The sequence below is a fragment of the Haematobia irritans genome, chromosome 4, assembly GCF_050003625.1.
Source record: "Haematobia irritans isolate KBUSLIRL chromosome 4, ASM5000362v1, whole genome shotgun sequence".
Taxonomy (NCBI): domain Eukaryota; kingdom Metazoa; phylum Arthropoda; class Insecta; order Diptera; family Muscidae; genus Haematobia; species Haematobia irritans.
In genome coordinates this window covers 159,748,914-159,776,219 of record NC_134400.1, presented here as the reverse complement: position 1 = coordinate 159,776,219, position 27,306 = coordinate 159,748,914, and the positions used below count along the sequence as shown (strand labels likewise).

Here is a 27,306-nt window from a genome sequence, read left to right as displayed (position 1 = left end):
AAATGGACTCGATCATTTGAGATGCCCATGATATTAGCAATATCACGCACTTTTATTCGTCGATCATTTAATACCATATCATGCACTTTGGCTACAATTTCTGTTGTTGTTGCTGTTTTTGGACGTCCACTACGTGGTTCATCTTCAATGCTTGTACGACTACGTTTAAATTCAGCAACCCAATTTTTTACTGTTGCATATGAAGGAGCACTTTCACCTAACACATTCACAATATCATTATGAATTTCTTGTCCCGATAAACATTTTTTATGTAAATATTTAATGACAGCACGCATTTCTAATTTTTCCATTGTAAAAATATTGCGGATGCCTCTTTTTTGAACACCTGTTTCTATATGAAGGAGTTGCCAGATCGAAACATAACAGAGATGGAAGTTTCCAAAACCCTTAACTTTTTTCTGTTTATACCGCGCTTTTTGTGCTAGGCTAAGAAGTTTCCGAACTGCCCTCGTATAAATGTTTTGGTTAATATTCCGTATTCGATGTATTTTTTAAAGCGAATAAGTTTTTTTTATGAATGAGACACAAATAAGAAAAGAAACTATAGGAACTAAAGTGACGGAATTAGTGCCGGTCGTCCCATTTGGTGAACCGTTCATTGGAACTGGTTCGTTCCGGAACGACACAAGACTAGTATATAAATATAAAATGTTGGTATATCCAGTAATATTTCAATAATCATACACTTATAAATGAAATTAAATTAAATTGTAGTACATTTTTATACCCACCACCATAAAATGGTGACGGGGGGTATAATAAGTTTGTCATTCCGTTTGTAACACATCGAAATATCGATTTCCGACTATATAAAGTATATATTCTTGATCAGGGAGAAATTCTAAGACGATATAAGCATGTCCGTCTGTCTGTCTGTCTGTTGTAATCACGCTACAGCCTTCAATAATGGCGCTAACGTCCCCAAATTTGGCACAGATTAGTTTTTTGTTTGCAGGCAGGTCAAGTTCGAAGATGGGCTATATCGGTCCAAGTTTTGATATAGTCCCCATATAAACCGACCTCCCGATTTGGGGTCTTGGGCCTATAAAAACCGTAGTTTTTATCAGATTTGCCTGAAATTGGAAATCCAGAGGTATTTTGGGACCATAAAGAGGTGTGTCGAAAATGGTCCGTATCGGTCCATGTTTTGATATAGCCCCCATATAGACCGATCTCCCGATTTTGCTTCTTGGGCGTTTAGAAACTATATTTACCATCCGATTTGCCTGAAATTGGAAATCTAGAGGTATTGTGGGACTATAAAGAGGTGTGTCGAAAATGGTCCATATCGGTCCATGTTTTGGTATAGCCCCCATATAGACCGATCTCCCGATTTTGCTTCTTGCGCGTCTAGAAACAGTATTTTCTATCCGATTTGTATGAAATTGAAAATCTAGAGGTATTTTGGGACCATAAAGAGGTGAGTCGAAAATGGTCCGTATCGGTCCATGTTTTGATATATCCCCCATATAAAGCAACCTCCCGTTTTGGAGTCTTGGGCCTATAAAAACCGTAGTTTTTATCCAATTTGCCTGAAATTGGAAATATAGAGGTATTTGAGGACTATAAAAAGGTGTGCCGAAAATGGTGCCCATCGGTCCATGTTTTGGTATAGCCCCCATATAGACCGATATCCCGATTTTGCTTCTAGGGCTTCTAGAAACTATATTTACAATACGATTTGCCTGAAATTGGAAATCTAGAGGTATTTGAGAACCATAAAAAGGTGTGCCGAAAATGGTCCATGTTTTGATATAGGCCCCATAGAGACTGATCTCCCGATTTTGCTTCTTGGGCTTCTAGAAACTATATTTTCTATCCGATTTTCCTGAAATTGAAAATCTAGAGTTCTTTTGGGATCATAAAAAGGTGTGCCGAAAATGGTGCCCATCGGTCCATTTTTTTGGTATAGCCCCCATATAGACCGATCTCCCGATTTTGCTTCTTGGGCTTCTAGAAACTATATTTACCATCCGCTTTGCCTGAAATTCTTGAGCTTCTATAAACTGTATTTATTACCCGATTTGCCTGAAATTCGAAATGTAGAGGTATTTTTAGACCACAAATAAGTGTACCGAAATTGAGGTATATCGGTCCATTTTTTGGTATAACCCCCATATAGACTGATCTCTCGATTTTTACTTCTTGGGCGTCTAGAGACTATGTTTTCTAGCCGATTTGTTTGAAATTCTGGAGGTATTTTAAGATCACAAATATATGAGTAGCAAATGGTACCTATCGGTCCATGTTTTGGTATAGCCCCCATATACACCGATCTCCCGGCTTTATTTCTTGGGCTTCTAGAATCCGTAGTTTTTATCCGATTTGCTGGAAATTAGTAATCTATAATCACGCACTTTTATTCGTCGATCATTTAATACCATATCATGCACTTTGGCTACAATTTCTGTTGTTGTTGCTGTTTTTGGACGTCCACTACGTGGTTCATCTTCAATGCTTGTACGACTACGTTTAAATTCAGCAACCCAATTTTTTACTGTTGCATATGAAGGAGCACTTTCACCTAACACATTCACCATATCATTATGAATTTCTTGTCCCGATAAACATTTTTTATGTAAATATTTAATCTCCTTTCCAGATTTTACTCAACGTATTTATTTAAATAATGGCGGAAAAAATCTACAGATTTAGGATTTCAAATCAAGGCGTAATTTAATCATATACACGATATGTTTATAATTTCTCTAAAACTCAAACAAAATTGGTTCTCATAAATCTAGAATCTTATCTGGTCTTCATAGGTAGAATCTTTAAAGTTTGTCTTCGGGAGCTGACTGCCTTGGGAGAAGATTTGTCATCAAACCCCTACAATTCTATATATTATCAAGTAACCCACTACGACGAAAAGTTTTCAAAGTAAACTATCATATTTAATTCATGGTGGTGGGTATTTAAAATTCGGCCCGGCCGAATTTACTGCTATATATACTTGTTTTAATTTACCTACACTCAAATTTCAATAAAAGTGTAAAATGAGTCAAATGTCTAGATTTCTTACAACCAGAACTACTATGAACAAATCGCCAAATCTGTTTAGAAGATCAATGTTGTTAACATTGAATGACTTCCAAGTTCATTGCAATCGCGCTCAGTGTAAGTTTTCGGGGAGACTCGTGTTTTGTCCAAGCATTGCTGTGATGTCGATGTTAGTTTTTGTTGTTGCATTTGTATTAAAGTAAAAGAGTGTAAGGTAATTTATATCTTACTCACTGCCACCCACATTTGTGAGTAACACTGCAATACGAACAAAACTGAACGGTTGCAGTTCTCTACATAGCACACCAGCAATTTGCAACATTGAGTTTTTTTTATTGAGTTTTATATTAAAACTAAAAGAGAGAAAAAGTGGAGTGATAATCTCAACGCAGATAAAATTTCCCATAATGTAGGCCCATTTAATGCTCTTAGGGCTGACTACAATTTAAGAACGGGATTTTGCCTTCGGATTTGCCTAATATGGCTAATATGGATAATTTTTTTTTTGTAATAAATAATTGATATGTTTTTTCAACTTAAATGTAACCTACATTATAGTGGCGTCCCGCAGGGATCTGTGCTGGGTCCCCTACTTTTTATCATGTATATGAATGATTTCTTTGGTGAGATTTCGAGCTCAAACTGTTTGCCATTTGTATTTGCGGATGACATACCGATTTTGTTCAGATGTGATATGCAATTTTCAGATGTCTTGCAGAGTATCATTGATCACAGCTGTGAGTACTTGGATGACTGGATGCATGTGAATAAGCTTGTAATTAACACTAGGAAGACAAAGCCTTTGTGTTTTGGTAATGCCCCTATTGGTATTACTGTCAGAGTAGTATTCTGTCAGTAGTTTGTCTTTGATTATGAATTGAATTTTGAATTACATATAAATTCTATTAATACCAAGGCAAATTTTATTTTAAGGAAATTGTATAATTTAGAGTTATGTATTCCATTGGAAATGAGAAAAAGAATAATTCATGCGTTGATTATGCCAATTTTCTTATATTGTTTGGAGGTGTACTCTGGGGTTCCTATGGTTCTGCTACAGAAATTAAGATCAATTTTCAACAGAGTAATTCGTTTTGTATATTCACTTAATGTACGACAACATATAACCACATATGTAATGGACTTTTTGGGGTGTAACTTTTTTGATTTTATAAAGATTTGCGTCCTTATGCATTTCTAGACCGCATATAGAGCTAGAACTCCTACATTTTTGATTGATTTAGATCTACTAGGAATCCTCAGATGTTTATCCCAAAGTTAACTTCAATATTAGAGCGATCATTCCACGTTAGGGCTGCCCGACTATACAATGTCTTGCCTCTTCCCTTAAGAAGTTTTGAATGTACTACACGTTCTTTTCGTAAGAAATTGATGGCTCACTATAATATAAGTAATGATTAATGATTCCCTGGTGTTTTAGACAATTTTTGAAAGCAAATTCCTACATAAAAAAGATATATATAATAATTAACAAAAAAAAAAATAAATAATTATATTAATAAATGAACTAAAATATGAATTGGTTCTCATGCCTACTTTAACTAATAGGTAATGATATACACTAATATGAAGTAGATATAATTCTTTTATTCTTTTCTGTATATTATACATTTTGTAAGTAATTTCTCAGTATTAGTTTTTCCTATTATTTATTTATTTTTATTTAAACAAATTTATAATCATTTAATCCTATATTCTCATTTCTAGACTATATGCTAGGTAATGTTGAATAGTTATTATTGTCACAGTCTTCAATAATGAAGCAATCACGCTGAAATTTTGCACAAGCTCGTCTTTTGTCTGCAGGCAGGTCAAGTTCGAAGATGGGCTATATCGGTCCAAGTTTTGATATAGTCCCCATATAAACCGACCTCCCGATTTGGGGTCTTGGGCTTATAGAAATCGTAGTTTTTATCCAATTTGTCTGAATTTTGAAATCTAGAGGTATTTTATGAACATAAAGAGGTGTGCCAAAAATGGCGAGTATCGGTTCATGGCGAGTATCCATAAAGACTGATCTCCCGATTTTACTTCTTGGACTTCTAGAATCCGCAGTTTTTATTCAATTTACCAGAAATTGGAAATCTAGAGGTATTTTAGAACCATAAAGAGGTGTGCCAAAAATGGTGAGCATCGGTCCATGTTTTGGTATGGTCCCCATATAAACCGACCTCCCGATTTGGGGTATTGGGCTTATAGAAACCGTAGTTTTTATCCAATTTGCCTGAAATTGGAAATCTAGAGGTATTTTAGGACCATAAATAGGCGTGCCGAAAATGGTGAGTATCGGCCAATGTTTTGGTATAGCCCCCATATAGACCGATTTCCCGATTTTACTTCTTGGGCTTCTAGAATTCGAAGTTTTTTATCCAATTTGCCTGAAATTGGAAATCTGGAGGTATTTTTGGACCATAAAGAGGTGTGCCGAAAATGGTGAGTATCGGTCCATGTTTTGGCATATCCCCCATATAGACCAATCTCCCGATTTTACTTCTTGGACTTATAGAAACTGTAGTTTTTATCCAATTTGCATGAAATTCGAAATCTAGAATTATTTTTGGACCATAAATACGCCGAAAATGGTGAGTATCGGTCAATGTTTTAGTATAGAACCCATATAGACCGATCTCCCGATTTTACTTTTGGGTTTGTAGAAACCGTGGTTATTGGAGGTTGTTTAGGACTATAAATAGGTGTGAAAGAAATGATTTTATTGTTTGGGATTCTAGAAACCGTAGTTTTTATCCAATTTGCATCAAATTCGAAATCTTGAATTATTTTAGGACCATAAAAAGGTGTGCCGAAAACGGTGAGTATCGGTCCGTGTTTTAGTATAGCCCCCATAAGAACGATTTCCCGATTTAACTCCTTGGGTTTCTAGAAACCGTAGTTTTTATCCGATTTGCCTCAAATTTCACTTCTTGAGGGTATAGAAGGCGCACCGATCATGAAAATTGCTTGAAACTCAATGTAAAACTTACAGATTTAAGATTTCAAATCAAGACGTCATTTTATAATTTTCTTGCACACTTACAAGAGATGTTAATGATTCCTCTAAAACTCAAACAAAAATGGTTCTTACAAATCCAGAATCTGATATAGTCTTCATAGGTAAAATCTTTAAATTTATCTTCGGGAAGTGTACTGGTTGAACTGTTCTGCTTGATTTGTCCTCAAACCCCTTGAAATTTCAAAGGAAACCCTAATATTTGATTCATGGTGGCGGGTATTTAAGATTCGGCCTGTCCGAACTTACGGCCGTATATACTTGTTTTTTATATCATTGTAATTCTATTTATATTCTATTATTTTAGTAAATTTTTTGTAATATCAATTAATCAAGACTATATAGTATCACCGGCTACTCTATAGTCTTGATTAATTGATATTATTCTTTTTATTATAATATTTTTATTCTATTTATTTTTGGGTCATATATGGTCTAGCGACTTGACTCTTTATGAAATAAATAATAAAAAAAAATCTTACCGTCATCAGTAATTGGGAACAATTATGACGCAATCATCTTAATATAGTAAACGAAGAGAAAATGAAAAATTTTGAAAATAAAAAAGTTAGCAAAAGAAAATGATACGTTATCTTACATACAGGCCTTGTATAGTTGTATCTGCAATTCCATTGGTTGATATAACTGAAAAAGCAAACGAAGAAAGTAGAAAGTAGTATTTTCATTGATACGTATTTTTTTTAACAATAGATTTAGGGTGACGATTGGTTCAAAGATCATTCATGGCAAACAAACAACGATAAGTTTTTTTTTGTTCTCCCAAAAGGTATCTAAAAGTCAGTAATTGCTTGGGATTTTCTGTTATGTTTAATGACTACATATTCTAGGCATACCCTAAGCGAACATACACATATAATTTTATTTATGTAGAAGGAAGGAATATACATATATGTAATTTATGACATTGACTTTGGGGCATTTTTTTTTAAATTTGATATTTATTTTCAAATTTCGTTAAAAAGATAAAAGTATATAATATATTAACGATATGGTTCTCACTTCAAAATAAAAGAAATTTACTGCATGGCTCGTATACAAACCATCTGCCGCAAATTGAGTTTTATAAACTCACAAAAAAAAAAAGAGTGAACCCACCAGGAAGGAAAACTTTGGTTAATTATTCGGCAAATTCAAGAAAATTTATTAGACAATTATTTTTTACCATTTTTAATTTCCTTTCGTAGTTTGAAGGGAAAAAATTGGAGTTCAAAATTGCAAAAATGCCTTTAGTGCCACACGAAGTTCAAGATGGGTGCATTATTGGTTACAAATATTAAGAAATTCTGGACAATTTTTTGGGAGACACGAATCTTTATTTAAAAAGTAAAAATTTATTTAAGAAACGCACCCAACAAATTAAAGAAGTCCAGAAAACTTTCTCAAAACATAATAATTTCATAAACTATTGTAGAATAAAATTCGCTTTGGGGATTATATGGTAATTTAATTACTTTTTAATTTAAAATATTAATAATAGTTGTACAACTTGTAATCACTATTAATTGCAATACATATTATTTTACAAGCTATATGATTTATTGGTCAATAAAATTAAAGGTGTGGAAGTATTCTCAATCTCAGAATTCATTCACTTTTACCCGATATGACCACATTCTGCCATTACTATTGCGCTGACTCTGCCTACACTGAAAACAATATTTACGTGGCATTAAAGATTACGCAAACTAAATTTTAGCATGCGCAATTTAAATATTAACGATACATTAAATAATGCAATTTTAATTAAAAGAAAGTTTATAATCTTTGAATAAAACAAGTATATACAGCACTAAGTTCGGCCGGGCCGAATCTTAAATACCCACCACCATGAACCAAATATTAGGGTTTCCTTTGAAAATTCAGGAGGGCTTGAGGACTTGAGCACACTTCCCGAAGATAAATTTAAAGATTTCACCTATGAGGACTATATCAGATTCTGGATTTATAAGAACCATTTTTGTTTGAGTTTTAGAGGAATCATTAACATCTCTTGTAAGTGTGCAAGAAAATTATAAAATAACGTCTTGATTTTAAATCTTAAATCTGTAGAAGTAAAATCTGGAAATTTTACATTGAGTTTCAAGCAATTTTCATGATCAGTACGCCTTCTACACCCTCAAGAAGTGAAGTCGGTCTATATGGAGGCATTACCAAATGGACCGATAAAATCTTAATCCGATACACGTTTTTGTGAGCCTAAAATACCAGAATATTTACAATTTCAGGCAAATCAGATAAAAACTACGGTTTCTAGAAACCCAAGGAGTTAAATCGGGAGATCGTTCTTATGGGGGCTATACTAAAATATGGACCGATACTCACCGTTTTCGGCACACCTCTTTATGACCCGAAAATACCTCTAGATTTCCAATTTCAGGCAAATAGGATAAAAACTTCGGATGCTAGAAGCCCAAGAAGTAAAATCGGGAAATCGGTCTATATGGGGGCTATACCGAAATATGGACCGATACTCACCATTTGCGGCACACCTCTTTATGGTCCTAAAATACCTCTAGATTTCCAATTTCAGACAAATTGCATAAAAACTACGGTTTCTATAAGCCCAAGACCCCAAATAGGGAGGTCGTTTTATATGGGGACCATACCAAAACATGGACCGATACTCACAATTTTTGGTACACGTATTTGTGGTCCTACAATATCTCTAGATTTCCAATTTCAGATAAATTGAAGTAAAACAGCGGTTTCTATAAGGCCAAGAAGTAAAATCGGGAGATCGGTCTATATGGGGGCTATACCAAAATATGGACCGATACTCAAAATTTTTGGCACACGTATTTGTGGTCATACAATACCTCTAGATTTCCGATACTCACCATTTTTGGCACACCTCTTTATGGTCATACAATACCTCTAGATTTCAAATTTCAGGCAAATTGGATAAAAACTACGATTTCTATAAGCCCAAGACCCCAAATCGACCCCAAATCAAAACCTGGACCGATATAGCCCATCTTCGAACTTGACCTGCCTGCAAACAAAAGACGAGTTTGTGCAGAATTTCAGCACGATTGCTTCATTATTGAAGACTGTAGCGTGATTACAACAGAAAGACAGACGGACATCATTATATCGTCTTAGAATTTCTCCCTGATCAAGAATATATATACTTTATATAGTCGGAAATCGATATTTCGATGTGTTACAAACGGAATGACAAACTTATTATACCCCCGTCACCATTCTATGGTGGTGGGTATAAAAATATAAAATATAACAGGTTGGCTGATAAGTCCCCGGACTAACAAAGAAAAATACATTTTTGTTGTCAAAATTCGTTTTTATTATTCAACATAGTAGCGATACAACGATTATAACGACCTTCCAATTTTTTGATACCATTTTGGTAGTACTCCTTCGGCTTTGCCTCAAAATAGGCCTCAGTTTCGGCGATCACCTCTTCATTGCAGCCAAATTTTTTCCCTGCGAGCATCCTTTAGAGGTCTGAGAACAAGAAAAAGTCGCTGGGGGCCAGATCTGGTGAATACAGTGGGTGGGGAAGCAATTCGAAGCCCAATTCATGAATTTTTCCGTCGTTCTCAATGACTTGTGGCACGGTGCGTTGTCTTGGTGGAACAAAACTTTTTTCTTCTTCATTCGGGCCCTTTTGCCGCGATTTCGACCTTCAAACGCTCCAATAACGCCATATAATAGTCACTGTCATTGCAGCCAAATTTTTTCCCTGCGAGCATCCTTTAGAGGTCTGAGAACAAGAAAAAGTCGCTGGGGGCCAGATCTGGTGAATACGGTGGGTGGGGAAGCAATTCGAAGCCCAATTCATGAATTTTTGCCGTCGTTCTCAATGACTTGTGGCACGGTGCGTTGTCTTGGTGGAACAAAACTTTTCTTCTTCATTCGGGCCCTTTTGCCGCGATTTCGACCTTCAAACGCTCCAATAACGCCATATAATAGTCACTGTTGATGGTTTTTCCCTTCTCAAGATAATCGATAAAAATTATTCCATGCGCATCCCAAAAAACAGAGGCCATTACTTTGCCAGCGGACTTTTGAGTCTTTCCACGCTTCGGAGACGGTTCACCGGTCGCTGTCCACTCAGCCGACTGTCGATTGGACTCAGGAGTATAGTGATGGAGCCATGTTTCATCCATTGTCACATATCGATGAAAAACTCGGGTGTATTACGAGATAACAGCTGCAAACACCGCTCAGAATCATCAACACGTTGTTGTTTTTGGTCAAATGTGAGCTCGCGCGGCACCCATTTTGCACAGAGCTTCCGCATATCCAAATATTGATGAATGATATGACCAACACGTTCCTTTGCTATCTTTAAGGCCTCTGCTATCTCGATCAACTTCATTTTACGGTCATTCAAAACCATTTTGTGGATTTGTTTGATGTTTTCGTCGGTAACCACCTGTTTCGGGCTTCCACTGCGTTCACCGTCCTCCGTGCTCATTTCACCACGCTTGAATTTTGCATACCAATCAATTATTGTTGATTTCCCTGGGGCAGAGTCCGGAAACTCATTATCAAGCCAAGTTTTTGCTTCACCGTATTTTTTCCCTTCAGAAAACAGTATTTTATCAAAACACGAAATTCCTCTTTTTAACAATAACAAAAGTTGCTTCACAAAAGACGATCTATCTCACAAACTAATTGACTTACAGACGTCAAATTTTGACTCGAATCATTTGAAGGTTGGTACTATATAAAAATAATATGCATTTAATACTAGCGACACCATCTATGTGTCAGACCGGGGACTTATCAGCCAACCTGTTATATATAGATATCAAAATTGAAGAAGAATAAAACACATGAATCATGACTAAAATCCGTCTCCATCAAGAATTGAAATTTAAGGATCAATTGATATAGGGGTATAGATCTAATGGATATCGAAGAACTTGTAAATTATAGATAAAAATGTATATTATTCGTTCATATTTGGGCTATATATATATAAAATTGTGATCCCCGGAAGCCCAAGAAGTGATGTCTGGATTCATTTACTGGGATTCGTCTTTTGATGCTATTAAAATCTACTCAAATCGACAAAAACGAATAATAAACTTTTGATTTTCGACTGAACCGATTATTTGCAAAATCAAACAAGATTGCTGACAAAAATAATCTGGGCCATATACGAATGTTAAAAAAGATAAATGTTAAAAAACATAAACTAGAAAGAAAAATGCTTCCGATATGCCAGAAGCAATCTTTTTGGAGTTGCATGGTTTCTCCCATTATATTATTTGGGAATGTGAATATTTTTATCACATTCCTATACAATAAGCAAATTGATATTAATGAGTGATTTTTCTTGTATTTTCATGCTAATTGCGTGTTGCTTTGCCGTCAATCGTTGCTAAAATGAAATAAACATTAACTTTCATACCCCAATGTGAATTTTGTTACTTTTAAACTATTACTGAAATGGCTGCTTCGTACAATCCGCTATACATTTACACATGTATGGATGGATGGTTAATGTTTTTTATGGTGAAAATAAATCTTTCTTCACTAATATGGGACTGTCGACATGTGGTTATTGATCATCTTCGACCTTATTCATCGGTATGATGTTCAAAACAACAGCAGCCAAAGAGCGTGACGATAAATTAAAAGTTGCCAGAGAACGTCAAAATGAAGAGAGACAAAGAAAAATAGAGGAACTTAAGGCTCAAGCAGAAGCAGCACAAAGATATCGTGAGCAAAAAGAAGAGGAACGCCGACGAAGAATCGATGAAATACGGCAAAGGGATTCGGAAAAGCGTACACAAGTTGAAGAACGCAAGAAGGCTATCATGGAAGCTGAAAAAGAAAGACGAGAATATATATTGAGAAAAAATATGGTAATTAACACTTTAGAATTACATATGACTTAAGAGATCTTAGTTTCCCATGCTTTTTTCAACAGGAAAGAGAGTCCCGAATCGAAGTTAAAAAACGAGAACGAAATTCTATTGGATATGCTTTTGGTTCCTCAACTCCTCGCCTCTTGGAGCCTGCTGATTTTGGAATGGTGTCGTCTAGTACATTCTTGGGTCAAAGACGGTAAGTTTTAGTATAATTTTTAGATAAAATTATTTGATAAGTGGCAGTAGAGTTTAAAAAATATTTATATGAAATGTGTTCCATTTGAGAGCGATCGAGTACTCGGCTTCGTTCAAAAATTTCTTAAAGTCTGCCAGATGAGCTTCTTTAAAAATTTAATAAATTAAAGATTGGATATTTTGATGGAATTAGGCATAAAAATACCCTCAAGAAGTTAAAAATGGGTATTAGTTAGATGATTTGAAAAACAAACGATGATTAATTTGTGTTTTTCAAAATTGCTTAGAATATGTTATCTTAATTCAAATGGCAATTTTCTTAATTTGTTTTATATAATGCTATTATTTTCGTTTTAGTTCAACTTCAATATCGAATGTTGCAGGTGCTTCACTTTCACGTCGTAGTTCCGAACGTGAACTGAACGATTGTGGTTCTAAAAAGCGTGCAACATCAGCCAGTGGTACAGACAGACATGAGGGTAAGTTCATCTGAGTTTTTTTACTTTTATCCAAATTCAGCCTGCCAAAGAACGTAAAAAATTACAGAACTTATAGTTGACAACAGTCCAACATTTCTTTCGTTTTGTTAAATAATTGTTAACAAGTTCTAGTATATGATATGTTGTTGGACCAATGTTTTCGTAATATAGTAATTAATAGAGGTATTATTTTCGGTGTTTTCTTATTGGAAATGAGTTAATATACACAGAAGATATATTGACATTCAAATTAACACTTATTTTTACTACTTACAAGTTCAAATATCTGTTATTTTGAATCATATGCGTTGTTTTAAGAACTAAATTTGAAAACGGAGAGAAACGAACTAGATGGGTTGTTTTATCCGATGCCTCCATTTTTGTATGGGAGGCATGTTCGCCAAACATCTGGCCATGATAAATGAAATAGGAAAGAAAGCACTTTCAGTTATTTATATACGTATTTCTATATTACTATTAATTTGCTCTCTTTTAATTTTCCTATTTTGTTTCTTGCTCTATTGTTAACGTAAGCACTTTTTCCAATTTAGTCTCGAGTGTTTGTTATTATTATTATTATTTATTACTATTGTCACCTCTTTTCTTTCTGTTTATCCACTTTTCCACCTTCATCTTTTCACGTAAAATGACAACATCATAAGATCATCGTCGTAGTCGATCATCAATGTATGAAGTGTTTAATTGGGGCTACATAAATGATGAGCCACCAAAAAGATTTTCACTTTCCATTGTTGGTAGTGAAATAAATATTGATGGACCACCAATTCCGGCAACAACAACGATCAATTCAACTTCAAAAATCATCAGCAACACCAAAAACACAACCAACAACACAGAAAATAATCATCATAATAATCATCATTATAGACAAACCCCAAATCATAATAATTTCTGTTCATCTGCTAAGGGTGAGGATGCAGTTATGTTAATTGCATCTATTATTTTTTGTCTGTTTGTTTGTTTTTCTAACATCATCATAACAAAATTTGGCATTGTAAAAGGAAAGCTTCAAGTTTTTTATGGAAAGTAAAAATAGTAGCGATAGAAGATCTCATTCTTTAAAAGCTTTTTTTCAATTTTTAATAATAAACATCTAAACCTTTCAGAAAAAACATTGAAGCTTTCAATATTTGCCAAAAATTTTATTATTTACTGCTATGTATCAGAATTCTAAACGGTAACATTAACGTACTTATATAGTAGCTGGAAATTAGTAAATGTTTTTGTTATTGAAATTACAAACGAAGACGCTTCATAATGTGGGTATTTTTGAACTTTTTGGTACCTTTTTCAATAAAAACTGCGACCTCGTGAAGTTCACTAACTCAAATATGAATGTCAATTTATTCCTGCCATAAATTTCGAAATTTATCTGAAATTAACTTTACGTTATATAGGCGACCAGGCGGTTATGCATGATTCTATATACAAGGACTATACCATACCGCTATGATTAGGAATACGAAATAATGTCTCTGCTTTCCGATATGGAAAAGTTTGATTATCCTCTTACTACAGCCACACATATTTGAACTTTAATGCTCGATCTTCTATTAAGTTCGACGATAAGGGCCTCTTTTTTTATACCTTTCATTAATATCACTAGTTTACACTGAAAATGTACACTTGATGAGAGTCGACTTTTCTTATGTATTTTGATCTGCTGAATTCGAAAAAATGATTAAATTTTTTTTATGGAACAGTTTTGGAGATATGCCGTTATTTTTAGTTTTTCGCTCTTTTTTCACTAAACAAATTATATCTCGAGTTAGAAATGTCCGATTATATCGTTGTTGGTACTTAAATGAAAGGTATTAAGATGACGAATAATCGTGTATAATTAAACCTGTGATATTTTAAGTGGTTCAAAAATATCGATGCGAAAAAGCCAAATTTTCAAAAATTCGTATTTTACAATGGACCTTTTCCGCCAGAAAAGTATAAACCATTGAAAAAACGTCCGGTTTCTCTTCATGGTCGTATATGATACTCTAACGTAAATAATAAGGCCAACTAGAAGAAGGTTAGGTTAGGTTAACCTAACCTAACTAGAAGAAAAAGAAAGAAAAATGACAAATGCATTTCTCTGTGGCCGAGAGGCATTTTTGTGTGGGTGAGTTGCTCATATTTGCATGATTTGACATCGGATTTGTTCACTCAATTGCTTATAACTTTGTCATATTTCGGTCGTTTTTCTTCTAGTTGGTCTTATTACTTACGTTAGAGTATCATCTATACGACCATGGAGAGAAAAAAATTTAATGGTTTATACTTTTCTGGCGGAAAGGTCCATTGTAAAATAGGATTTTTTTTTTTTGAAAATTTGGCCTTTTCGCATCGATATTTTTTAAAATTTAATGGCTTATACTTTTCTGGAGGAAAAGGTCCATTGTAAAATACGATTTTTTGAAAATTTGGCCTTTTCGCATCGATATTTTTTGAACCACTTAACTTATCACAGATCCAATTATAAACGATTATTCGTCATCTTAATACCTTTCATTTAACAACGATATAATCGGGCATTTCTAACTCGAGATATAATTTGTTTAGTGAAAAAAGAGCGAAAAACTAAAAATAACGGCATATCTCATAAACTGCTCCATAAAAAAATGTTAAAATTTTTTTTTTTCGAATCCGGCAGATCAAAATACATAAGAAAAGTTGCCTCTCATCAAGTGTACATGATTTTTTTTTTGTAAACTAGTGTATTATGTCGGTAAACAATAACTCAGATCTTAAAACTGTTTGGAAAACTGCCTGGGTGAGACATTCGCTGAACTTATCTTACACTTTAACACCATCAGGATATGGTGCTCTTCACTTCGTTAAGATAGGGGATCCCATTTATGCCATTATCGTAATTTAAAAATTCAACAAGTCCATTAGTATATTTGAGAAAATTTTCAATTTTATTTAAAATAAATGAAAAATATATCATTTTAATCAGAGTCAAACCTTTGGCGATAGATTTTCATAACAGTAAAGATCAACTTGAAAAGTTCCCAGAATGTTATAGCTTGGACACCATATTGCGTCATTGTTGGAAATATTTGAGTTGGCATTTTGTACTTTTCGCTGCGGTTTGTTGATTATAGTGATTTGCATTGTAATAAAAAATTCAATATTTCCGAAATTATCTCCAAAACAAACGAATTTTTCAGAACCTTTGAATTTAAGGCGCCTATAATTCATTCATTCGGTTATGTATTCAGCTATTTAGGGGAAAAAGTAAGTTATTGGAATTAATAGTGAAAATTGACGAAAAATGGTTTAATTATTCCGTATCCTAAATTGAGCATCTAAATTACTTTTTTGCAATAGATTGAAAATTTTTTAAATTACTAATTTTAATGTGGCGAATGAAACAGGACCATGGTGACGTTTTAATTGTTGAAATCGTACTGATTTTCTGAATGAGTTGGGAAGTTATTTAAACTATTTAAAATGTAATGGCCTAAATAATAAAAAAAAGTGTTGAATGAATCTTCACTTTATATGTGCGTTGATGTTACTGATTAGGAAGTATTTTGATGCATCATATTATTTATAAAACCATTTCATGTACCTCCGTAAGGATTTAGCTGTCAGATAACAAAAAGTAAATTGAAGATATTTTCGTTGCATGTTAATTTTAACTGAATATTTTTACCAGTTAAGTTGCTAACTAATGTATATAGACTGCCTTATATACATATATGTTGTACGGTTGAAATAATAGATAATCTTCCTCTAACGGAGCTTCATGAAATAGGGTTTAGAGTAACATATTGACTGATTTGTTTAATGATGATTTACTAATATGTATGTTACAAATTGATTTATTTCTGACAAGTATTATTTGCATGAATGATTATTAATATAAATCTTACGAATGTTTTTTCTGTTTATATCCATACTTTATTATAATTTTCATAAAATATAGTTTTATTGACACTTGACTGTCTGGTTATCAATAAATTCTGCAAAGCAATTAAATTTACTTTTCGAGAATTAAATTATCATAAAATGTGATCTTACAAATATAAAAATTGGATTTGTTGCTCCTTGCATTGCCCAAATAATTTCATGGTATTGTCGTCTAATGTGTGACATATATAATTATATCAAAATATCCAATAATATTATGTTAAAATTCTCAATTTCTTGGTATATAAATTATAATCATATAATTTCTGACCTTTTCCAAATATATTTTATTGAAAAATCTTACTGAAAATTTAACTAGATTTTTGGAATTCATTAAATTTTGCACCCAGGGCATATCAATACCGATTATTATCGAATATTCTCATTATAAATTGTTCTTAGCAACTCATTTCTACTTGCGTAGATATTCCATACAATTATATATATTTTGCTTGCCGTAGATCTCTCTCGTTTACCGACTCTTACAATTTGCTTTTCACATGATCTCCATCGCTTAACGATTCAGAAGTTATATCAGCCGCATGCTTTTTTTAGTGCCGTTATGCCATATTTCCTAAATGATATTACAATTTTCAAATTTAATGCGATACACTATTAACGGTCGATATATTCCTAATTCTTTTATGTGTATCCCTTATGAACGTACAATTTTTGTAGAAGATCATGTTGACTCCTCACATATTGTGTTTCGAAGTGTGGCCAGACGAAAAACTGATCTTATGCCAACAATACCAAGCCCCAGAGATGGTCATTACGGTTCCCGATCATCACTAAGTAATACACCTTCTAGAACTCCAGGTAAGACACATAATGCTACAACACATATCATAGAACAAACACTCACAATCAAAAAACAAAAAGCAAATGTCTTCTATCTATCATCACTGTCATCCGAAATATTCTCTTATACTACGTACCTCCTCACCTATTATTTTTTCTTAATAGTATTGTGTTCGTTCTTAGAGTTTCTTTGATTGGGTTTTATTGTCAGTATTTCGAAGTGGAAGATATATAAAATATAATATGCATACTTTTTGCCAAGGGAAAATTGAAGTTATATATACAAAATAATTGATATCTGCCAATCTATACGGAATCGCCTCTGAGATAAAAGTTACATAGACTGTCTACCACGGTTGCAACAGTTGGTAGAATTCTACAAAAATGGTAGATTTTTTACTGTCTGGTAAATTGGTAGAATGCTTTATGTTTTTGGTAGATTTTGCAAATTATACCTCTCCAACTATGAGTACTTCACAAATTTTGTACAGAAATAAAATTTTGGCAAAATTTTCTATAGAAATAAAATTTTGACAAAAATTTTTATAGAAATCAAAAATTTTGACAAAAATTTTTATAGGAATCAAAAATTTTGACAAAATTTTCTGTAGAAATAAAATTTTGTCAAAATTTTCTATAGACATAACATTTTGTCAAAATTTTCTATAGAAATAAATTTTTGTTGTTTTTGATTTCAGCTTAAAACCATGCATTGACTAACTACAAGTGTAGCTTAATCAACAGAGGAAATGAATATTTGTCAAATTTATTTGGGCAAAGCCCTATAGACTGCAAGATGGTTTTGGTATTACCACATTCCTCATCAGCATCCTCTACTTGCAGCAAAACTATCAACCAATTATCAGAATAAATTCAAGCAGTTCACTAAAACCAAAGTGAACCACACTTGAACCTTCCGAAAAAAGGCTTATGATAGCCGGCCTTTGCCAAATAAATTTGTACAAACATATCTCTTTTCCTTTGCCACTGTCAAATCATCGATTTGAGAGCAGTTGGTTTGGTTTATTTTGAGCGTGCGTCCATCCAACCATCTTGCAGTCTAAAGGGCTTTGCCCAAATAAATTTGACAAACATTCTTTTCTTCTGTTGGTTAAGCTACACTTGTAGTTTAGTCAATGCATGGTTTTAAGCTGAAATCAAAAACAACAAAATTATTGAAGAATAAACCAACAATAACAAAACAAAACAAATAAAATTTTGACAAAATTTTCTATAGAAATAAAATTTTGACAACATCTTCTATACAAATAAAATTTTGACACAATCTTCTATACAAATAAAATTTTGACAAAATTTTCTATAGAAATAAAATTTTGACAAAATTTTCTATAGAAATCAAATTTTGACTAAATTTTCTATAGAAATATAATTTTGACAAAATAAGATTTTTTGTTTGGTAGTTTTTTGGTAAAATTTTCTCCAGATTTTTGTAGATTATTTTAGGCTCGAGTGGCAACCGTGCTGTTTATATATTGTCTCCAATATGTAGACAAATTTTATCTAATCTACAGAAGAGCTACAAATTCGGTGTCCGTCAATAATTTGGACATTTAGATAGGACTCCCATACATATCCCACTTCCACAAATATATCAATTTTGTTATTGACGCTCAAAACATATATTACGTATACCAAATGCCAATTATAAGTTTCCAATTCAAAGTTACCAACACCATTAGATAGCCGATTTTAGTCAATAGAAAAGCTTGATTAGTCACAATTTTCAATTTACAAATGATTACAAAAATTCGATTTCATATTTTTACAGAACCATTCAGTACACTGAAAAAAGCTTGCCCGGTTCCAAAGATTTTTTCTTTACATTAATGATTTTGGTATTGATTCCGAGGCTGAAGTAAGGATAAAATTAAGACACAAAACTCTTTTAAATATGAGTTTTGCGTCCTTAATACTAGGAAACAAATTTGATTTCAATAGTTTTTACAGCTCTCTTCTTCAACTTAAATTTCAAAATTCAGACCCGACTTGAAGTAGAAATTATGCTATGTTTCAAGTAAAAAACGCCTTTAAAATAAAGTGTTGAAAAAGTCTCCTATTTTTTAATGCTTTTTGGCTTTGTAGTCAGTATGCAAAAAGGCAACAAATTTAAAGACAAATTCATTAATTTTGAAGAATTTTTCAAAATTATTAAAGTCAAGTTGACCTTAGTCAAACAAAAATTTCTTTCATGTTAAGTTACACATTTTTATGTCAAATCACTTAATTATAAGGAAAAACGACTTCATTTGACGATTTCAAGGAAAAAATGCTAAGCAAAAAAACGCAAGAAACCGTTGGCCCCAAGACAATATTTTTTGTGTAGATAAACATATTCGTTCTCATCCGAAGTCGTTGAAATTTATTGGAGGCTATATTACCTTTAGACACCCCATATATATTTAAATCTGATGTGATTCGATACAATTATATAGAACGACAATTTTATTTTCTAGAAAACTAGCCGCCCAAAGTCAGACAAAGACATACAAAAGAAAAAATGTACATTAAACCTATATTCAAATCTTAGTTGACTTCGAACAAAGTCGGAATATATGTACATGTATCGAAAATATCACTTCTAATCTCTGTGAACATTGGGTTATGCGATATAGGAGATATACCTAAATCAGAACAAATTCTTTCCGACATACTTAGAAAGAATGTCAATGCTACTCTCTATGCAGAATTTCAAGTAAAACGGAGTGATACTTTGGCCTCTTTGCTTGCGTGAACGTAAATTGGACGGAAGATATATATGGGAGTTGTATCTAAATTTGAACCAATTTTAGCCAAAGTTGGATTGCTTAACGACACTAACAAGTGTACATATCGGGCGAATATTATATATGTAAGCTATATCTAGATTTCAACTTTATATCTTAATTTATTTCATGTAATTGTATTAGCTGTAACATTTGAAAAATTATAGGATATTCGCTCCCGTACTATAATTATAAGTATTCTTTTTGTGCGGGTATTATTCAATAAATCACTCGTTCATTTAACCGATTTAGACCAAATTTAGCACATTTAGCCAAAAATATAATTGAACTCGTAATGAAATGTGTGACATTTTATAATTTTCCATTAAGTGCTGACTATGAAACCCAAATTTAATACTGTATATCACTTCTGTGAACACAAATTACTCATATATTTAGTCTTTGAGTTCCTTATTCTCCTCTATTATGATATAAAATGATATTCTGTTAAGAATCCAAATTTTCGATGCTTTTTTGCTATTTTTATTTTTCTGTTATACCACTTCTATTGTATTTTATTTTACCATGTTAATGAAATGTGAGTTAATGAATAGTATAGAGAAGTTATATTGTGCTATGATCGAGATCGTATGTGGTTGATCGAGATTTGTATTAATAAAAATAAAATTCGGCCCTACATACAAATGTACACATGAAACTTACATATACCGATAGTTATATAGCTTTAAGTTAAGAAAACACATTTATTTGCCCGTTTGGTTATTATGATTAATTTTTTAAAAATTTTTTAAATCATCACTCTTCTTATAATGCCGCTTTAAACAAACACAAAAATAAACTGATGCTGCCATTCTTGACGAATATACAAACGCCATCATCTATGGTATTACATATACACCTACTGCTTAAATAACTGCTGTTGCTACTGTCTATGGGATTAGGACGTGCATATTCCATGAATCGTTTGGATCAATTGGCTCAACCTATTCGCCGTAATGGCGAACACATACGAGCTATTTTAGAACGTCAACGTCGTGAGCATATGGAAATGATGGATGAAACTGAATCTCTAGGAGGCGGGCGACGCTCAAGCGGTCGAAAATCGGGCTCTGCAGGATCGACTAGCAAAATGTCAAGGAGTATGATTCATTTGGCTGGTGAAGGGGCACCTCGTCCCAAGTATAATTTAGGTGGGGGCATTTCCACCAGCTTTTTACCATTGGGTAGCGGCAGTCGAAATGCCTGTAAGAGTATGACACACCTGGGTCATTATTGTTGTAACGATAATAATGACACTGTTTGGTCGTCATCATCTTATTACACAACTCCACGCTCGAATTTAGGCTTACAAACTGCCGCCACCAAAAAATATCTACAATCATCACTAGCTTCATCTGCATCCAACACGTCTAAACGAGGCCAGATCTCTAATACTAACCTCTACCGTTTCGATACAGACTCATTGTTACTCATGAACTCTCCTAGTTTACTCTTAAACCCAGGTGTGTGTGCGTGTTTGCAATCTACTACTACTACTACTACATCATACCTGTTACCACCACCTACAAAAAACCACAAAAACACCTCAGAAATATTGCTAAAAGTATTTACTTACCACCATTGTTTTTCTCTTCCCAGAATTCAATTTGTTTAGTCCTCTTTATTGTTCTACGATTATTTTGTTTATTTTTTTCTATCCCATTTTTCTGCCTCACATCAAAACTACAGATCAACAAAATTTTTCCATTGCCTTTCTACTTAGATTGAGAAGTATTTTAATTTCATTAACAATCATAATTATAGATTCGAAATTAAAGATAGAAATGTTGTATATTTATTAATAGTTACAAATAATTACGAATATGTCTATTTCTCATAATGATTTAAATCTCAATACTGACATCCATGCTTTTCATTGGTACTTTATTTCATATCTGTAATGATACACCCTCGAATTTAGGGAGTTTCCAAATCGAGTGTTTAAGTAAAAGTCAACAGATCCAAAACATTGTTACAGACTAATATGTAGATTAATCTGCTCACAACTTAACTATGAGACAATTTTTGAATATTCTCGGTTCTCAGATAAGTTTTACAGTTAATTGAATTGAAAGCATAGTCTACAAGAAGGACTTAATTAGTGTCTATTTAATACAATAAAATAGTTTAGATTTCGCGTTTAATAATCGATGGAAGAAACAAAATAATATGGAATCAAGATGACTACTCCGATATATTCCCGAACAAATATATTGCATATTATCGATAAAATATGAATTTAACACCTTTAATAATGAAATGGTTGATATTGTCGAACGCTTTACTGAAATCTGTGAATGTTGGACATGTCTGAAGTCATGTAAGTTTTCAAATATTTGATATAGTGGAACGAAGTCATGTAAGTTTTCAAATATTTGATATAGTGGAACGACACTTTTTAACTCCATTTCGTCACAAACCGTTTAATCCTTTGACTATTGATGTCCTCCAAAGAGGACATGATTATTTTACAAATACATAAAAGTTTCCATTTATTTATTATTTATCTTCGCTGCGGTATTCGGACAAAAATCGATAATAGGTCTTCGGCGTCAAGAGGCGGAAACCACCGACGCTTATCTTAAATTTATTTCATTTCGAATTATCTCAGTCAAAAATCCAGTACAAATTAAACAAAAAGCTCAAAGTCCTCCATATGGAAATGCATGACTCTATGTGCAATAAAATTGACGTGAGTAAAAAAAATTATTAGAGAATGAAACGAATTCATATATTACGGAACCTATTATTTAAGAGCAGCAGCAATAAAATATTTAAGCGTTCCATAAATAGTTGCCAGCAAACAACTGTTCAGTGCAGCGAGACGTCTTTTTTCCGAAAGAAGATCAAGTTTCCATGAAGATAATGTACAAAAAATCTTTTTTTGGATACTAAAAAATCTGTAAGTTCTAAAAGAATATACGATTTGCACTGAATTACTTTTTATTGTTGTTTTTCTATGCATTTGTTTATAAAATAGGCTAATATTGAAAACTTCTTTAATTAGAAATTTTAGGAAAATATTTGGCTTCGGTCCATTATTGTTTTATTTTTGTCGAACATCGCCTTTGGCTTCGGCCAAACAAAAAAACTCGTTTCGCTCGAGCTCTACTGCATGTTTTAATAATAATTGAAGATCTAAATACGAAGTTTTAAGCCATTTTTTACCATCTACTAAAATGAGCGGCTTTCACACGGGGTATAAGCCTAGTAAATGGACTATATCTGATATTACACATTCTTAAACTAAGAAGTTGATGGAATTTTAAGATACAAAATGTATGGATAGCTAGTTATACGTGTTTCTGCAGTGGCGTTCAGGGTTTATTACACAGACTATAAAACAAAACAAGTATATACAGCACTAAGTTCGGCCGGGCCGAATCTTAAATACCCACCACCATGAACCAAATATTAGGGTTTCCTATGAAATTTCAGGAGGGCTTGAGGACTTGAGGACACTTCCCGAAGATAAATTTAAAGATTTCACCTATGAGGACTATATCAGATTCTGGATTTATAAGAACCATTTGTGTTTGAGTTTTAGAGGAATCATTAACATCTCTTGTAAGTGTGCAAGAAAATTATAAAATAACGTCTTGATTTGAAATCTTAAATCTGTAGAAGTAAAATCTGGAAATTTTACATTGAGTTTCAAGCAATTTTCATGATCAGTACGCCTTCTACACCCTCAAGAAGTGAAGTCGGTCTATATGGAGGCATTACCAAATGGACCGATAAAAACTTAATCCGATACACGTTTTTGTGAGCCTAAAATACCAGAATATTTACAATTTCAGGCAAATCAGATAAAAACTACGGTTTCTAGAAACCCAAGGAGTTAAATCGGGAGATCGTTCTTATGGGGGCTATACTAAAATATGGACCGATACTCACCGTTTTCGGCACACCTCTTTATGACCCAAAAATACCTCTAGATTTCCAATTTCAGGCAAATAGGATAAAAACTTCGGATTCTAGAACCCCAAGAAGTAAAATCGGGACATCGGTCTATATGGGGGCTATACCGAAATATGGACCGATACTCACCATTTTCGGCACACCTCTTTATGGTCCTAAAATACCTATAGATTTCCAATTTCAGACAAATTGGATAAAAACTACGGTTTCTATAAGCCCAAGACCCCAAATCGGGAGGTCGTTTTATATGGGGACCATACCAAAACATGGACCGATACTCACAATTTTTGGTACACGTATTTGTGGTCCTACAATATCTCTAGATTTCCAATTTCAGATAAATTGAATAAAAACAGCGGTTTCTATAAGGCCAAGAAGTAAAATCGGGAGATCGGTCTATATGGGGGCTATACCAAAACATGGACCGATACTCACCATTTTTGGCACACCTATTTATGGTCATAAAATACCTCTAGATTTCCAATTTCAGGTAAATTGAATAAAAACTGCGGTTTCTATAAGCCCAAGAAGTAAAATCGGGAGATCGGTCTATATGGGGGCTATACCAAAACATGGACCGATACTCACAATTTTTGGTACACGTATTTGTGGTCCTACAATATCTCTAGATTTCCAATTTCAGATAAATTGAATAAAAACAGCGGTTTCTATAAGGCCAAGAAGTAAAATCGGAGATCGGTCTATATGGGGGCTATACCAAAATATGGACCGATACTCAAAATTTTTGGCACACGTATTTGTGGTCCTACAATACCTCTAGATTTCCAATTTCAGGTAAATTGAATAAAAACTGCGGTTTCTATAAGCCCAAGAAGTAAAATCGGGAGATCGGTCTATATGGGGGCTATACCAAAACATGGACCGATACTCACCATTTTTGGCACACCTATTTATGGTCATAAAATACCTCTAGATTTCAAATTTCAGGCAAATTGGATAAAAACTACGATTTCTATAAGCCCAAGACCTCAAATCGGGAGGTCGGTTTATATGGGGACTATATCAAAACCTGGACCGATATAGCCCATCTTCGAACTTGACCTGCCTGCAGACAAAAGACGAGTTTGTGCAAATTTTCAGCACGATTGCTTCATTATTGAAGACTGTAGCGTGATTACAACAGACAGACAGACGGACATGGTTATATCGTCTTAGAATTTTTCCCTGATCAAGAATATAAATACTTTATATAGTCGGAAATCGATATTTCGATGTGTTACAAACGGTATGACAAACTTATTATACCCCCGTCACCATTCTATGGTGGTGGGTATAAAAATCGACACTGTCAAAGCAGTAAAGTTTATTTTACAGCTTTAACTACGTTTTATTGTTTAAATCATTTTTGTAGACAACACGTTTCAACTTTCCGTTTTAACTAAGGCCGGGCTTCATCGTATTTTTATTTTGGTGGTTACTATGTTAATGGAACAACAAACCGATATCTTATATTATTTCGTTTTATTTGTCCTATTTTTTCTTAACATAAACACATATGTTCTTATCCAATGACACTAGATGGTGACTTGGTCACCCTTCCTCAATGATTTTTCAGAAGAAACTCACTTAATTTTTGAAGGAATTGTGGATAGTAGCTTTTCATAACACACATTCCAGTATATTCTTTTGATATTTGTATATCAGAATGAATGATTAATGTTTTCAACTGTAAGTTTAATTTGGTAATGAAAACGTTAATTACAAATTTCTATTATAATTAATATGATTGAAAAACAATGCTTCATATTTCAAGGGGACTTCTATGGCCTCATTATCAATTGGCGTATTTAGAAATTTTGTATAATATGACACATTTCTATCTTTAAGTTCGTTTGATTTCTTACTGAGAAAAAGTTTTCTCGCAATAGTATACATCTCTCTCTTTATATGTATACACATACATAAGCAATATAACTTTATTTTTCTATTTCTTTCAGTACTGGTCTCATTTTAAATCTCCCCATTTTTTTTCGCTTAAAGGTGTTTGAAAGATTCTGGCATATTTTTTTTATTCTCACAGTTTATGATGTATTATTATTTTACCCATTATATAAAACGTTTGTATTGTATAATAATTAAATTACATTTGTATTTGACAGAAGCTTATATCTTTTATTTTGTATGGTATCTCAATGCTTTCGGCCTTTAAAAAAATGTGGTGTTTGGCTTACAGAATATCAAATTTCTACGGAGTTCCCTTCCTTATATTTTCTAATATACAAATGATGTATATAACATATATTTATGCTATATATAAACATGATTATAATTAACCGGTCTGTGTATAATGAGTGATTTCCTCTTGTGAATATGTATTTATATGTACATTTTATAATCAAATCGTAATGGAAGTAACTAACTTTATGTATGTACAAGTAAATACATACATTTGTAACTATTGTACATCCTTTGTATGGTTGTCTAAGAGAAAAAAACATTTGAAGTCCTGGTGATTGGTTGTCGATTAAATTTTTTGGTAAAGGGTTATTATTCCATGTAAAATTCTTACATAAAATTCGATTTTATTTTACATTTTTTAGTTCTTTTTTTCATGATCATCCATTAAAAATCCTTTTTATCCTGTCTTTGTGATTATTAGTATTATAATAATGACATGAAACAATTTTACGTCGCCCGATCACATATAGGTTCAAGATCTGGCACAGTAACTCCCGGCGGCCATACCACATCAAGACCCGGTAGTGCCATGTCCACATCCACTACAATGTCAACATCTGGGTTTATCAATAGACGATCAATGCCTGCTGCTCGCAAACCCCGTCCAGCCAGTATTGCCGGTACAGTTGTATCTGTAGATGGTATGTAAAAAATATTTTGGGTAATGTTTGATATCAACATTTTGTTTTTCTACATGTAGCGAAATTGGGCAAAATTTGAATTTAAAATAATTAAGTTTCTGTTACTGTCACTTAAATTGGAATCATTTTGGGGGTTCTTCTATTTTTGTTCGTCTCGTTTGTATACATTGACTTCGACCCCTACTCGATAGCAAAATATGAAGTGACTTGTCTTTCGAAATAGATCCAACAATCAATTTTCCTTCGTATGAGATAGGGGAACAGGGTATAAGCATAGACGAAGAAATGTATAAAAGTCTCAAGTCAATTCACTGCGCTATTGTTTGTCTGAACACCACAGATGGCACTTTTCTTTTGCAAAAGGATGTTTATTAATTTATTTCTAATTTGTTTTCTTTCTTTTCTCCTTTGGTTGTTTTTTTGGGGAATTTAAATTTTTAT

General features: G+C 33.1%; 1 protein-coding gene across 10 annotated transcripts in view; it reads left to right on the top strand.

The window, feature by feature from the left end:
• ens (MAP7 domain containing protein ensconsin) overlaps window positions 1–27,306 on the top strand; it is a 76,346-nt gene that overhangs the window by 29,971 nt on the left and 19,069 nt on the right. For 2 of the 10 annotated variants that reach the window (XM_075306467.1, XM_075306469.1), the window contains exons 3-9: window positions 11,654–11,910; window positions 11,976–12,112; window positions 12,469–12,590; window positions 13,253–13,519; window positions 17,199–17,339; window positions 21,007–21,567; window positions 26,695–26,865. In XM_075306467.1, the coding sequence (XP_075162582.1) occupies window positions 11,654–11,910; window positions 11,976–12,112; window positions 12,469–12,590; window positions 13,253–13,519; window positions 17,199–17,339; window positions 21,007–21,567; window positions 26,695–26,865 (1,656 nt within the window). The remainder of the gene's footprint in view (window positions 1–11,653; window positions 11,911–11,975; window positions 12,113–12,468; window positions 12,591–13,252; window positions 13,520–17,198; window positions 17,340–21,006; window positions 21,568–26,694; window positions 26,866–27,306) is intronic. The other 8 variants (XM_075306468.1, XM_075306471.1, XM_075306470.1 and 5 more) reach the window with 8 other exon arrangements.